The sequence below is a fragment of the Acomys russatus genome, chromosome 9, assembly GCF_903995435.1.
Source record: "Acomys russatus chromosome 9, mAcoRus1.1, whole genome shotgun sequence".
Classification (NCBI taxonomy): Eukaryota; Metazoa; Chordata; class Mammalia; order Rodentia; family Muridae; genus Acomys; species Acomys russatus.
The window spans coordinates 58,710,400-58,724,282 of record NC_067145.1 but is presented as its reverse complement, the minus strand read 5'-3'; the positions used below and the strand labels follow the sequence as shown (position 1 = coordinate 58,724,282).

Genomic DNA, 13,883 nt, shown 5'->3' with positions numbered 1-13,883 from the left:
TTAGCAGATGAAAGTCTTAACTTAAAAGAGGATCCTACCTTGGGACTTTTGGGTCAACAAGATATACCGAATAAAGTTGCTTCTTCATTCTTTTCTTTCCTTAAATGACACTTTCTCTCGACAGATTATCAAACTGGGTGAGGAACTGTTTCAAACTCTGGAGAAACAAACCATTCAACGCCCGTGATCTTACAGAGGACCGCTTTCATCAGGTGTGCCGGTGTAGGTGTTGGGGGCAGGACCCTGGAGCAGGAAGGGAACTAAACTAGCTTAGCTGTTCTAGGCTGCTCCTCTCGGCCTTTAGTGTCTATACAAGTCAACCAGCCATTGGAACGTCCCAACTTCATTAACAAGGGTAAAAAAAAACAAACGATAAATTTCCTCCAGGTCCCTTCCTTCACCACACAGCCCGAAGGAGCTAATGGATGAGCTCAGCTTGGCCTCTGCGCAGGCAGGCAGCACCTCCAGTGCCCTAGGCTTAGGGCGGGACCAGGTCGCTCACCCCTGCCTCCCCGCCCGCAGCCTGCAGGCGCCCAGAGCTCACGGGTGACGCGACTCCCGCGCTTCCTGCTCCGCGGCGGAGCCTCCTCCGCGCCGTGACGTGCCAGGCTGTGACCAAATATGTCCCTTTCCCCTCCCTCGCCGGCCCCAACGCCCACAGGCCGCCCCGAGCCTCGGGGCTGCCACTTGGACCTCCGCCTGCTCGGCTGTCGCGGGCCAGCCCCCAGCGCAGCGTCCACGGCACGATGCCCTTCAGGAAAGGTAGGACGTCCCGGGTTCTCCCCAAGTGCGGAGACCCTCGTCCTCTCGGGGGTTCCGCCTTGCCCTCTCCAGCCCTGCATTGGCCATCCTGCCGCGCGCGTTACGCCCCTTTGCTGTGCCCTCCAGCCCTTGCATTGTCCCGGACAGCCTTAGTAGTGTCAGCGGCTTCACCACGTGGATGCGGGAACCCCAGCTGGGCTAGGAGGCGGAGAGCGCATCGCTAGTCGCGTACTTGTAGCGTACCCCAGGATCCTATTGCCACCCAACCACAGGATGCAGGCGGAAACTTGGGCCGTTCTGATGGCCGGACCTCCGCAGCCTGAGGCGGATAGGAGGGAGAGTGCAGAGGGGAGGAGGCCTCGTTGTCGTGTGCAAGACAGGTCTGCTGTTAGCACTGCCTCCGCACTGTCACCCTGGGGAAGTCATTTTAACTCTGCGCTTTCAGTTTCCTCCTCAGCAAAATGGGCACAGGAAGAGAGCCGGCTGTGGGAGGACCGGCAGACCGTATAAAGAAGCAAACCGGTGCCCCTCTGAGGTTGGCTGGCAGGCAGAGCCACACGCAGTGCCCATCTAAGCTTTGCAAGCTCTGACCATTGCTACAGCTGCATCTGAGTTCATTGGCTGTGGCATTCGGCCGGTAGATTCCCATGGCTCCCTGCGGGGGTCGCCAGAGTATTTGGTCCCGTTTTATAGGCAGAGTTATGGAGGCCCGGAGACTTTCGAAGCCAGTGCTTAGAGCTGGGCTGGACTCCGTTATGATGCTTAGGCCAAAGCCTTGGCAGAGGGGTGGAAACTGCAGACTTGTAGGGTGACAGGGGGACTTTCAAGCCCGGACAATCTGACCTCTGTGTTTTGTTTGTGTTGAGAGGAGCATCCTGAAAGTCCCGAGGCTCAGCAGGCTTGGTGGGGCAGGTGGGGGAGGATGAAGGTAGGAAGACTAGGAGTTTAAATCCTTCCTAAACTACAAAGCAAGCGGGAGGCCCCCTGGGCTACATAAGACCTTGTCTCCAGACAAAGAAAAACTGCTGAAGGCTCTCCCACTCAGCCTTCGGATTTTTGGGTAGACTGAAAGGAAGGCTGGCTCTCCAGGTGCTGGGGCTATGTAACGAGGCTCTCCCAGCTGCCTCCACCCACCTTTCTTGCCAAGCGTCTCTTCTTTCATAATTCAGGTAAATGGGCAGGTTATTTTTGTGGTTGCTCGGAGGCTATGGTGGCCTTTGTCCCTCATAAGCACAGAGTGTTAAGGTACCAGTCCCTGCTCCGGGCTGTTAAGAGGGCTGGTTTATGCTGCTGGAGATATGGAAACGGGGGGGGGGGGGTGGGGGGTGGAGGGAGGGTATTGGTCAAAGAGCAGGGATGAGACCTCAGCTGGTGATGGTTAAGCCCACAGCCACTGTCCTCAGGTCACTGTCGTCCCATGCATAATGTGGCCACTTTGTCCCTAGACTGTGTGTCTTGCGGGTGTCATAGTACTCATCTCGCCTCATTAACTGCAGCGAGTCCTTGATCACAGGGTTATTCGCCTATCTCCTATTTATGACTTTGTGGTCCCTGGTGGGCAAACTGAAGAAGGCAAAGATTCCTGTTAGTCATGCTGGTGCTCAGGGGATGCCTTCACTAATTAAGATCTGAAATAATTAGGCTGTTCAATTAGGATTTTGGGGGGGGGGCAGGAGAGGGTTGAGACAGGGTCTCTCACGGTAGTCCTGGCTGGCATCAGACGCGCAGAGATCCACCTGCTTCTGCCTCCCATGTGCTGGGATTAAAGGTATGTGCCACCACACTCAACTCTCAGTTATTTTTGAATAAAATTTTGTTTTGTTGCTTGCTGTGGTGGCACTTGCTCATTGTGTTAGCACTTGGGAGGTAGATTTAGGATGTTCGATGTTCAGCCGTTCAAAATTTTGAAGCTAGGACCATATGTAGCTCAGGCCAGCCTCTCCCTGCATCCACGTGGGAAGCTGGCCTTGAGCTCCTAGTGCTGGGATTGTAGGCATGTGCCATCATTCCCAGCTAGTAGGGTGTTTTGTTTTTGTTTTTCAAGAATTAACTTATTTAGTGCATTATTAGATTATAAAAAGAATATTTGCCAACTGCCAACCAAGTTAGGCTCTCCCTTTGTTTCTTGTTTTGATCTGAAGAAGCAGTGCGGAACTGTAAGGAAAGCATCGTTTTCCTATCCTGTAGTTACTTTCTGAAGGTCCCAGTTCGTGGGAAACTGCTTGGAGGCTGTGCCGTCTGGAGCGCCAGCTTCTTGGATCTGAGCCAAGGCCTAGACTCTGGCATGCTCTGAGTCCGAGGTAGAACTTACTTGCATGTTAGGCTATGAACTTAAAATTTGCTGATTTCATTTGGTGGTGGTGGGGGTGGTGGTGGTGGTGGTGGTGGTGGTGGTGGTGGTGGTGGTGTGTGTGTGTGTGTGTGTGTGTGTGTATACATACATACCCCATGGCACACATGTAGAAGTCATTTCAGGAACCAGTCTTTCCTTCTACCATGTGGGTCTTGAACTCAGGTTACCTAGCGTCTTTACCCATAGGGACATCTCGCTGGCACAGAGTTGTGAACTCTTAGCAGTAACACAGCAAGTAGGAACTGCTGGGAGCTGGGGTATGATTTGTGTTGGTGTCCTGATTAGCCATGCTCTGAAACTGCCTGCAGGTGCCATGGTTGGTTATGAAAGGGATCACTGTATCACATCCCAACCCAAGGCAGACATAGGAGAAGCATATGTGTACACATGTATCTATATTTTTTTGAATTTGAGCCATCTGAACGTATTAACTATTCAGAGTATACTTAAAAATAATATGAAAAGCCATGTGGTACATGCCTTTAGTTCCAGCACTTGGGAGGCAGAAACAGGCATATCTCTATAAATTCAAGGCCAGCCTGGTCTACAGAGTGAGTTCCAGGATAGTCAAGGCTACACAGGGAAACCCTGTCTCCAAAAACCAAAAGGAAAAAAAAAGTCTTTGTTGTTCTTAGCTGGGTGTGGTGGCTCACACCTTTAATCCCAGAGGCAGGTGGATTTCCATGAGTTCAAGGCCAGCCTGGTTAACAAAGCGAGTCTAGGAGAGCCAGGGCTGTTACACAGAGAAATCCTAGGTAAAAACAAACAAACAGGAAAAAAAAAAAAAAAGTCTTCGCTGTTTTCCATCCTAAACCAAGTGTAATCAGGTGGAGGAGGCTTTCTTAGTGAGCCAGAGGTCAGAAAGGGATAATTGCTAAGCACATCCTTTGATATATTTCTATGTCTTTTATATTTAGTTTCTTATTATTGTTGTGTGTGTGCGTGAGTGTGAGTGCATGTGGAGGATGCAGGAAGCTACTGGGCTGGAAGAGAGGAAGCTAAGAGACCCCATTTTCCTCTGTCTCTGTTCTCATGGCAATGGGAGCTTTGGAGCCAGGAGCCTGATGGTACTGTTCACACAGGCCAACCTGTGTGGCTACTGCTCAGGGTAGATATGCCCTGTGGTGGACAGTAGATTTGTTGGAACCACAGGTATCAACCTTAGGTCCTGGTTTTGTGTCTCACCTGCAGGAAGTACTCAGTAACATCTCCTGAATTTTATTAGGGCGAAGTTGGGCAATTGCATGCTAAGTCACCCATTCATCTTTGAAACATTTTCCAGGTACGAGGTAAACAGATAGACCCAGGGTTCACTCCCTGGAGATCACCTCCTGTGCTGTCCAGCAGGCCAAGAGACGAAAGTCAGAAGTCGGCACAGGACTGACTCTGTTGGCAGAGTTCATGCAGATCACCCACTAGTTTCCTGGTCATGTCTCCAGCACTGCGGAAACGAGTGTGGTGGTACACACCCGGTAGGGGCATTGTACAAGACAATCCTTGCCTACACAGCAAGTTCAAGGCCACCCTGAGCTACCTGAGACCCCATCAAAAGAAGAGGAGGAGGTGAAGGAGAACTCTGAACCAAAATCTAGGTGTATGGTGAGACAGGTCTATAATCCCAATACTCAGGAGGCTGAAGCTGGCAAATCTTTGTGAACTCAAGGCCAGCCTGGGTTACATAGCAAGGCCCTGTCTCATCAAATCAAAACCCTGTGCACAGTGGCACAATCCTACAATTCTGACCCTTGGAAGGTGGAAGCAGGTTTTCAGTAAGTTTGGCTCCAACCTTGATTACATGAGACCCTGTTTCAAAACCAACCAACCAACCAACCAACAAACAAACGAACACACAAAGCAGCAACACTATCTGGTCTTTTTCTACTCTCTTTAATACTAACTTTAATGTTAAAAAAAAAAAGAGAGAGAAATCAAATAAGCAAAATAAAAAGAAGCCAGAGCAGATAGCCAGTTCTAAGTTTTTGTTTTTGAAAGATAAAAGCTTCCCACCCCACCCCACCCCTGCTAAGGAAACTGGACTCCGGATGGAGAGAGATGTGGCCTAGCTTGTGGTGATGGATGCAGACACAGCCTCTCACTGGATTTGGTGTGGTGGTACTAAGGGGCGTGTGTGTGTGTGTGTGTGTGTGTGTGTGTGTGTGTGTGTGTGTGTGTGTGTGTTTTGTTGTTTTTTCAAGGCAGAGCTTCTCTGTGTAACCTTGGCTGTCCTGGACTCACTTTGTAGACCAGGGTGGCCTTGAACTCACAGAAATCTGCCTGCCTCTGCCTCCCTAAGTGCTAGGATTAAAGGCGTGTACCACCACACCTGGCTAACAATTAAATTCTTTATATAGAGAGAAGTAGAGAACTGGCATCATGTGGCAGGACCCTCTGCAATCTGTGAAAGATATGTGCCAGTCTGGGGAAAGAGCTGCTGGCTCTGCATCTCCATCCAGGACCCTTTCCTTCATCTTCCCAGTCTGGTTCAAAGAGCAGGTGCAGAGACGTCCTTAAGGGGGAGCTGTGTTAGCGAGTGATGAGCAGGTGCAGAGACGTCCTTAAGGGGGAGCTGTGTTAGCGAGTGATGCTCTTATCCAACCCTGGACTCCAGTGACATCTCAGGTGCTGTCCTCCACTCCAGCCTCCGCAGGAGGGTGTGCATTCAGGGACCGCTCTTCTTTAGTGGTGCCTAAGAGCTTTCTGGGCATGAACTAAGATCCTTAACTCTGTGTGTGTGTGTGTGTGTGTGTGTGTGTGTGTGTGTGTGTGTGTGTGTATAGGCCAAAGAACATGCTCAGTGTCTTTCCTCAGGTGCTGACCATCTTCATTTTGAGGGGGTCTCTCACTAAGTATGTTAGTCTGGTCAGCCACTAAGCCCCAGAGATCTGCCTGCCTCTGCTTCCCTAGGGCTGAGATTAAAATATGCAACTGCAGCAGTTTTTTTATTACTTTAAAAAAATTAAAAAAAAAAAAATCAAACTTAGGTCCTCATGTTTGAAACTACCCCATTAGCCCTTCTCTTGCCAATTTCAGGGACTCTCTGACACCAGCTTTGACATGTGTCTCCTGAAGATGGGGGGGCGGGGGCAAGGAATGCTAATAGCTGTAGAAGAACCTGACGTGACACTGTCATCCACACAAGTTACGGAAATAAATAAAGATCACAAGAAATCTCATACTGTTTTAAGTAAGTTTATTTGTTCAGCTACAATCATAGTTACCCTTGGCTGCACGGGGACGGTGGGCCACAGGCTGGACACACCTATATCTTCAACTCATTCAGGTAGGTTTTCTTCTTGTAGAGAGTTAAAATACCAACTGCTCTTAAGTCCCGGGGAACTGTGGTCCTTTGGCATTTCTAAGCTGCTGTGAACTGAGTCTTCTCTGCAGTGTCCCAAGCCATCGGGGCCATCCCAGCACAGGGCCCTTTCCTCCTCTCCATCCTCGCCGTCAGCACAGACTCTTCACAGTCTCTCTGCTGCCTCGGTGTCTGCTGCAGGTGCCCCTCCCTCTGTCTTCCTGGCCTTATCGGTATTTATAGGGGATGGTGAGGTGGCGTGGTGGGTGATACTGCTTGACACCAAACCTGACCACTTGATTTTGATCTTAGGGATCCACGTGGAAGAGCTGGCTCCTGCCATTTGTCCTCTGACCTCCACATATGGATCATGGCCCCGGGGGTGTAGTTCAGTTGGTGTGGTGCTCATGCATGAAGGCCTAGGTTCGATCCCTGGTCCATATAAACCAGCCTAGAAACCCAGCACTCAAGGAAGTAGAAACAGGAAGATTAGAAGTTCAATGTTTTGTTTTGTGTGTGTGTGTGTGTGTGTGTGTGTGTGTGTGTGTGTGTGTGTGTGTTTCAAGACAGGGTTTCTCTGTGTAGCCCTGACTGTCCAGGAACTCATCCTGTAGACCAGGCTAGCCTGGAACTCACAGAGACCTGTCTGCCTCCTGAGTGCTGGGATTAACAGCGTGCGCCACCACTGCCCAGCTAGTTCAGTGTTATCCTTGACTACATAGCAAGTTCAAGACCAGCCTGGGATACACGAGACTTTATGAAATGACTACTACTGCTGCTGCTGCTGATGGTGATGATGATGACGACAACGACAGCAGCAGCAGGAAAAGGGATCACAGATGTCCTACTGGAACAGCAGTGGGCAGGTGAAGACTCTCCTTTTTCCCAACATCCCACAGGAGCTGTGTGGTCTGAGGGAATGCAGTAGCGTTATAAATTACACCTGCTATGCCAGCCCTCTGACACAAGGACTGCTGAGTGACCGCACGAAGGAGCCACTCATGCCACAGGCCCAATGGCCATGTTCACAGACCAGACAGTCTGTAAATATGCCTCGGTCCATTGTACTCCATCCGGTGAGATGGCTCTGGGAGCTGTTTAGGCAAGAAGAGACAGTAGGGTGACCTGCGAGCTAGGAAACTTGATCCTGACAGGTCACCTTCATCAGGCACTGTGATCCCCAGGAAGCTGCTGAGATCACTGGAGTCTATTTACCTATCTGTCAAAGAAGGGGTGTGAGCTAATGATCCTCTAGATCTGATTCTGAGGTCAGTGTCTCACAGTTGCTTGGGTGCTTGTCACATACCCACACGAAGGGCTTGGTCTTCGGAGCTTCCTGGCTAAATTAATTAGGGAAGGGTTCATTGGGAACCGGATCCCAGTTGTTTAGCATGTGTTGGGGCTTATCTGTAATCTCAGCACTTGGGAGCCAAAAGCAGGAGGATCCAGAGTTCAAGATCATCCTTTGCCAAGGGAGAGTTCAAAGTCTGACTGAGCGACTTGAGGTGGGCCGGGGATGCAGAGATTCCATTTGCACCTTTGTTGGGTGTCTGTAGGCGACTGTGGGTGAGAAGCTAAGTTCTCAGGCAAACGACCCGTGAAAAGCCCCGACTCTGGTCTCTGTATTTTTTTTTTTGGCTTTGACTTGAGGACTGAATTTTGCATAGTGAATATACTTTGTCCCTTCACTGAGCCTGCCTGTAACTCTGTCTCTCAGGCCAGGCAGTCCTAAGTACAGCTCTGTTGTTGCTTCAGGTGGCTTCAGGACAAAACCCCCTTTGATAGTCTTCCCACAGTCCCTCCTACAGTCTAGGAGGAGAACGACCATGCATTTTTACAGATGACTAGAAGAAAAGTTGGAAGCCCTTGGATTTTTCTGTATGTGTCTAATGGCAGGCAACTTGAAATCTACAGAAAACTGAGAAAGAAGATAAAACTGCTCCCCATCTCATGTCCTGCAAAGAGATGGATTGCCTAAGATTTCCTGCTTGGGAGGGGGCTGAGGCTGAGAATGTAGCTCAGTTGTTAGAAGGCTGTAGTATGTACAAGTCCTGGGCTCAATCCGCAGCGCTTCATAACCTAAGAGTGTTGGTGCACAATCAGCGCAGCACTTCAGGCCAGGCGTGGTGGCGCACACCTTTAATCCCAGCACTTGGGAGATAGAGGCAGGGGGATCGCTGTGAGTTCGAGGCCAGCCTGGTCTACAAAGTTAGTAGCCAAGGACAGCCAAGGCTACACAGAGAAACCCTGTCTCAGAAAAAAAAAAAAAAAAAGATCATGCTCAGCTACAAACAGAAGGTATTGTTATTGTTGTTGTTATTATTATTATTATTATTATTATTATTATTATTATTATTACCATTGTCATCATCATCATTATTTGACAGTCTTTCTATGTAACCCATGCTGTTCACTCTGTACATTAGTCTGGCTTTGAACTCACAGAGATCTGTCTGCCTCTGCCTCTCAAATTCCAAGACTAAAGGGGTGTAACACTCTGTCCAGGCTACATAGAGAATCTGAGACTAGCCTGGGCTACATGAGACCCTATCTCAAAAGCCAAGAAGCTAGCCCGTTCTTCACCCCCCTACACAAAAGGACTGGGGAGGAGCCAGTAGTGATAAGGGGCTAAGAAGGAGCAGCGCTGGTCTGTTGTGCACCATCCCTCTTCCCGTTGCCCCATCACTGTGTGTACAAGCCGTGGTGGCCTGTGTCCCGGGGCCTGAGAGAGTAGGCTTGGCTCCGGGGAGTCTCAAGCCTTAGCGGAGGCAGTCAATGTTCTTAGCCGTGTTTAGGGCTATCCTGCTCGCTCCTGGAGCTTCTGAAGTCATCCTCACCAGGTGGCTTAGCAAACAACCTCCATCTGTCTTTTTGCACGCACTCTGTCAGGATCATTATCTTGTTGCCCTGTCCCTAGGAGAATTTTCCAGAGGCTCAGGTGCCACTGATACATGGAGATGCTGAGATACCAAATGCTTTTAAGTTAGCAGTTTTGTTCCCCAGGGGCATTGGTGTGGGGCTTTGGATTCTGTGACCTCTTTTCCTGAGGCCTCTCCAGCCATCCTAGGGATTCATCCACTTGCATGCATAGAAAGAGCTAATCGGTTAGTCCAAGGCAAAGAGGAAGTTGGAGAGATAACTGAAAGGAAGTGTGGACTTTGAAACCAGAAGAGAGAAAGTGAAGGTCTGACGTGGGCTTGAGAAAGATGCAGACAGACTCTCGGGCAAGGCTGCCCTTTGCACTGAGATCTGTGCCTGCTAGGAGCCAGATGCCAACTTAGATCAGTAGGCACTGAAGCATTGCTACCTGAAGGACAAAACTGCTCTCCTGATGCTGTGTTTGTCTTATTTTGTTTTTAGTTGCACTTTAGAATTAATTCAGAAGCATTTTGTTTTATTTTTAAGGTAGGGTCTTATGTAGCCCAAGTTGGCCACAAGATCACTAGGTAGCCAAGGCTGGCCTGAACTCCTGACCCTCTTGCCTCCACCTCCCCTGGTGCTGAGGTCAGAGGCATGTGTCACCATGCCAAGCTTTTTTTTTGGAAACTTTTCTTTTCATTTCTTTTTCTTTTTCTTTCCAAGAAAGAGTTTCTCTGTGTAGACTTGGCTGTCCTGGACTTGCTTTGTAGATCAGGCTGGCCTCAAACTCACAGAGATCCGCCTGCCTCTGCTTCCCCAAATGCTGAGAAACATGCACCACTGTGGCCAGCTCAAAAATATAATTTAAAAATTTACTTATTTACCTATTTTTTGTTTGTTTGTTCATTTTCTCTACATAGCCTTGTCTGGTCTGGAATTAACTATGTAGACCAGGCTGACCTTGAGCTCACAAAAAATTGCCTTCCTTTGCCCTCCAAATGCTGGGAATAAAGAATTTTGTTAGGGTGATATTTATTTTTATTTTATGAATGTTTTGCCTAGATATGCATCTGTGCACTGTATCCAAGGAGTGTCCAAAAGACACCAGCAGGGGGTACCAGATTCTCCTGGAACTGAAGTGACAGTTATGAGCTGCCATGTGGGTCCTCTGAAAGAGCAGCCAGTTCTTACCCACTGAGCCACCTCTGCATCCTCTGCAGTTTAATTAAAAAAAAAAAAAAACATTTAAACATTTTATTTTTATGTCTATGTACCACATGAGTACATTGCTTATGGAGGTCAGTAAAAGTCATTGGGTCCCCTGAGACCATAGTTACAGATGGCTGTTAGCCCCCTTATGGCTAGCTGATGCTCTTCACCAGTGAGCTACCTTTGCAGGCTCTTAATTTATTGATTTGAGATTGGGTCTCACTGTGTCATCCTAGCTGACCTGGAACTCATTAGCTATGTCCACTAGGCTGGCCTTGAACTCGCAGAGCTCCTTCTGTTTTTGCCTTCCCAGTGCTGGGCTTAGTAGTGTGCCACCTCACAATATTGTTATTATTGTTATTGTTGTTGTTGTTATTAAATTATGTGCCTGTGTGTGGGTGTGTGCATATGATTAAAGGTACACCTGGAGGCCACAAGAGGGCACTAGATCCCTGGAGCTGGAGTTCCAGGCAGCCATACGCAGCTTAAAGTGGGCACTGATGATTGAACATGGAGCACACTCTGTCCTCCTGAGCCATCTGCAAAGCTTTCAGAAAGCTTGGTGCCCCAGGAACTCTGATGGGTAGTTTTGTTTGCTGGTTTGGGAAGATGTTATCCTTAGGCTGTACAATGTATCCTATCTTCTAGTATGTTCCATTTCATTGAAATGGAATTGCTTCAGTAAGTTGACTCCAAGGCCACAGTGATAGATACTTCATCATTTTGAAGACATTCTTCTGTATTTCAGCTTATCTGCAGAGGTTGGAAGTGTTAACCCTTCTCAGCTCCCTTGCAACTAAATTTCTGGCTATGGCTTAGGCACTGTGGAGACTTCTATGTGGCCCAAAGTAAATGTCTCCCTAATGCCCATATTTTGGAGGCTTGGTCACCTCCATCTTGTGGTGCTTGTGAAATATGTACAAAGCTGTGGGTCTTAATGGCAGTAAGCAAAGTCACTGAGGACATACTCTTGAACGGGCTATGGGACCTCAGCTTATTCTGTCTCCTGTTTTTGTTTTCTGGCCACCATGAAGTGAGTCACAGGCTTTCTATTGTGACATCACAAGCAAGAAAGCAACAGATAACACTTATAGTCTAAAACCAAAATAAGCCCTTTCTCCTTGTGAATGTAAAATTGGGGGGCGGGGTGCAGATGTAGAATGCAGATGTGGATGTAGGGGATGGGTTAGAGGCAGGGCTTAGTGGTTAAGGGAGCTTGTTGCTCTTCCGGAAGACCAGATTCCATTCCCTCCATCCATCTCAGGCATCTCACAGCTACCTGTAACTCCAGCTCCAGGAGATCCAACACCCTTGCCGGCCTCCATACACACATGGCACACAGCCACACACATCCGTGTGCACAAAAAATGTTAAAGTAAATATATAATACACTTATAAGTTGACTGACCAACGCATTTTGTCCCAGAGATGGAAAGTTGACTGACATATTGAATTTTTTTTTTTTTTTTTTTTTTTTTTTTTTTTTTTTTTTAGCAAACCAGGCCTGAGTGTAAATACTGAGGGTGCAGCAGTGACATACAGGCAGACAAAACTCATCCCTGTGGGGCTGGCATCAAGACAGAGTTGGAGAGGAGACAAGACTCACACAACACATACATACGAACACACAAAAGATAAGAAAGTGAACTCTGAGTGTGTCCAACAGGTGCAAGTGCCAGGGAGAAAAACAAAGCAGGAAGAGGAAGGAATGGGAAGGAAGGCTGCTGAGTGAGACATGGACAGAGAAATGGAGGGGAAGAGAAGGTCATGCTAAAGACCAGGGGGTGTTAGGAGTGTAGATGCACGAGGCAAAGGCTTTGTGGCTGGAGTCGGCCGCCGAGCACCTGGGAGCTGTTGCTGCACAGCGGATATGGGAGCGGAGCAGAGCAGAGGTGGCCTCAGAGGGCAGTAGGCAACTCACATAGGTTCTCTGCTACCATAGCAAGACCTTCTTCGTCTTGTGTGTACAGGGAGATGTGAAGGCTCTGGATGGTTTTAATGAAGGCATATGTGAAGGTTTAAAGGAAGATGGCCACCTTAGGCTCATAAGTTTGCATGCTTAGTCCCTACTTGATAAACTGGGAAGGATTGTCGTAGTGGGTTTGGCCTTGCTGGAAGAGGCACGTTGCTGGAAGTGGGCTTTGAGGTTTTAAAAGCGCACCTCAGGCCCAGCATCTCTCTCTCTCTCTCTCTCTCTCTCTCTCTCTCTCTCTCTCTCCCTCCCTCCCTCCCTGCCTACTGCCTGTGGGTCATGATGTAAAGCTCTCAGCTACTGTTTCAGTGCCATGTCTTTTTGCTTCCCACTGTGATGGTAACAGAATTCTCTGATACAGTAAGCAAGCCCCAGCTAAATGTGGTGGTAACAGAATTCTCTGAAACAGTAAGCAAGCCCCAGCTAAATGCCTTGGTCATGGTGTCTCTTCACAGCAATGGCGCAGCAGCTAAGATAGCTGGATTCACTTGGGGATTCATTCTGTAACCACTTTCCTGAGAAGGAATTGTAGAGCCAGAGGGGTGAGGTGGTTCAGTCAGGTGGGAGTTCCAGGCACAGTGTAGGCGAGCAGATGGCGCCTGCACTTGTCATGGATCTGATGTGGGTGACAGAGAGTGAATCACCGATGCCTCCCACAGCTGCCTCCTACCTGAGCTGTAGAGATGCTGGGGGTGCTGATTGTTAACTTTAGCAGCTGCATTGGAGCTGAGGTGGCAGACTGAAGTGTGCTGAGTGAAGTCTTCCTGCGAAGCAGGCACCTACTGTCTTCGGACAGGCAGGCGATATTTGGAGGTGCCTTGAGTCACCTGTCTGAGGTCACCGTGACCTCCCTGAGCAGCTGCATCTCTGAGATCCGGCCTTTGTTTGTTTCTTTCTTTCTCTCTTTTTTTTTTTTTTGAGGCAAGGTTTTTCTGTGTAGCTTTAACTATACTAGACTCCCTTTATAGACCAGGCTGGCCTTGAGCTCACAGCAATTCGCCTGCCACTGCTTCACTGCTGGGATTAGAGGCGATAGATGTTTGAATAGCCCACATGAGGTCAGTATAACCTGCCTGAGGAGCAACAATTCAGCTTCATCTTTTGGCTCAAAAGAACTAAGTGAGGTTCAGCAAACAGCCTTCCAGAGAGAACAGTTATGCTTCGAGTCAATTGCCCTATAGGCTCATTTGTTGTTGTTGTCTTTTTATTCTTGTCATGTGTGTATGTGTGGGGTATGTGTACATGTGTATGGGCCTGTATGCGTGTCTGCAAGTATGCATTTGGAGGACTAAGGTGATGTCAGGAACCTTCCTTGCTCACACTACCATACTCACTGAGGCAGCGTCTCTCAGTTAAACCCAGAGCTCTCTGGTAAGGCTAGTCTCAGCAGCCACTTTGCTTTGGAAATCCTCCGTCTCAGCCTTTTGAGACTG

The 13,883-nt window shown here is 48.7% G+C and overlaps 2 protein-coding genes across 5 annotated transcripts in view; one reads left to right on the top strand and one right to left on the bottom strand.

Annotated features, from left to right (window-relative positions):
- LOC127194016 (3-alpha-hydroxysteroid dehydrogenase) overlaps positions 1–13,883 on the bottom strand; it is a 1,235,587-nt gene that overhangs the window by 963,322 nt on the left and 258,382 nt on the right. The window lies entirely within an intron of this gene.
- The window catches only part of Pfkfb3 (6-phosphofructo-2-kinase/fructose-2,6-biphosphatase 3), an 80,490-nt gene continuing 67,197 nt past the window's right edge, over positions 591–13,883 (top strand). The window contains exon 1 of the mRNA XM_051151403.1: positions 591–762. Within this exon, the coding sequence (XP_051007360.1) occupies positions 747–762 (16 nt within the window). The 5' untranslated portion in view covers positions 591–746. The remainder of the gene's footprint in view (positions 763–13,883) is intronic.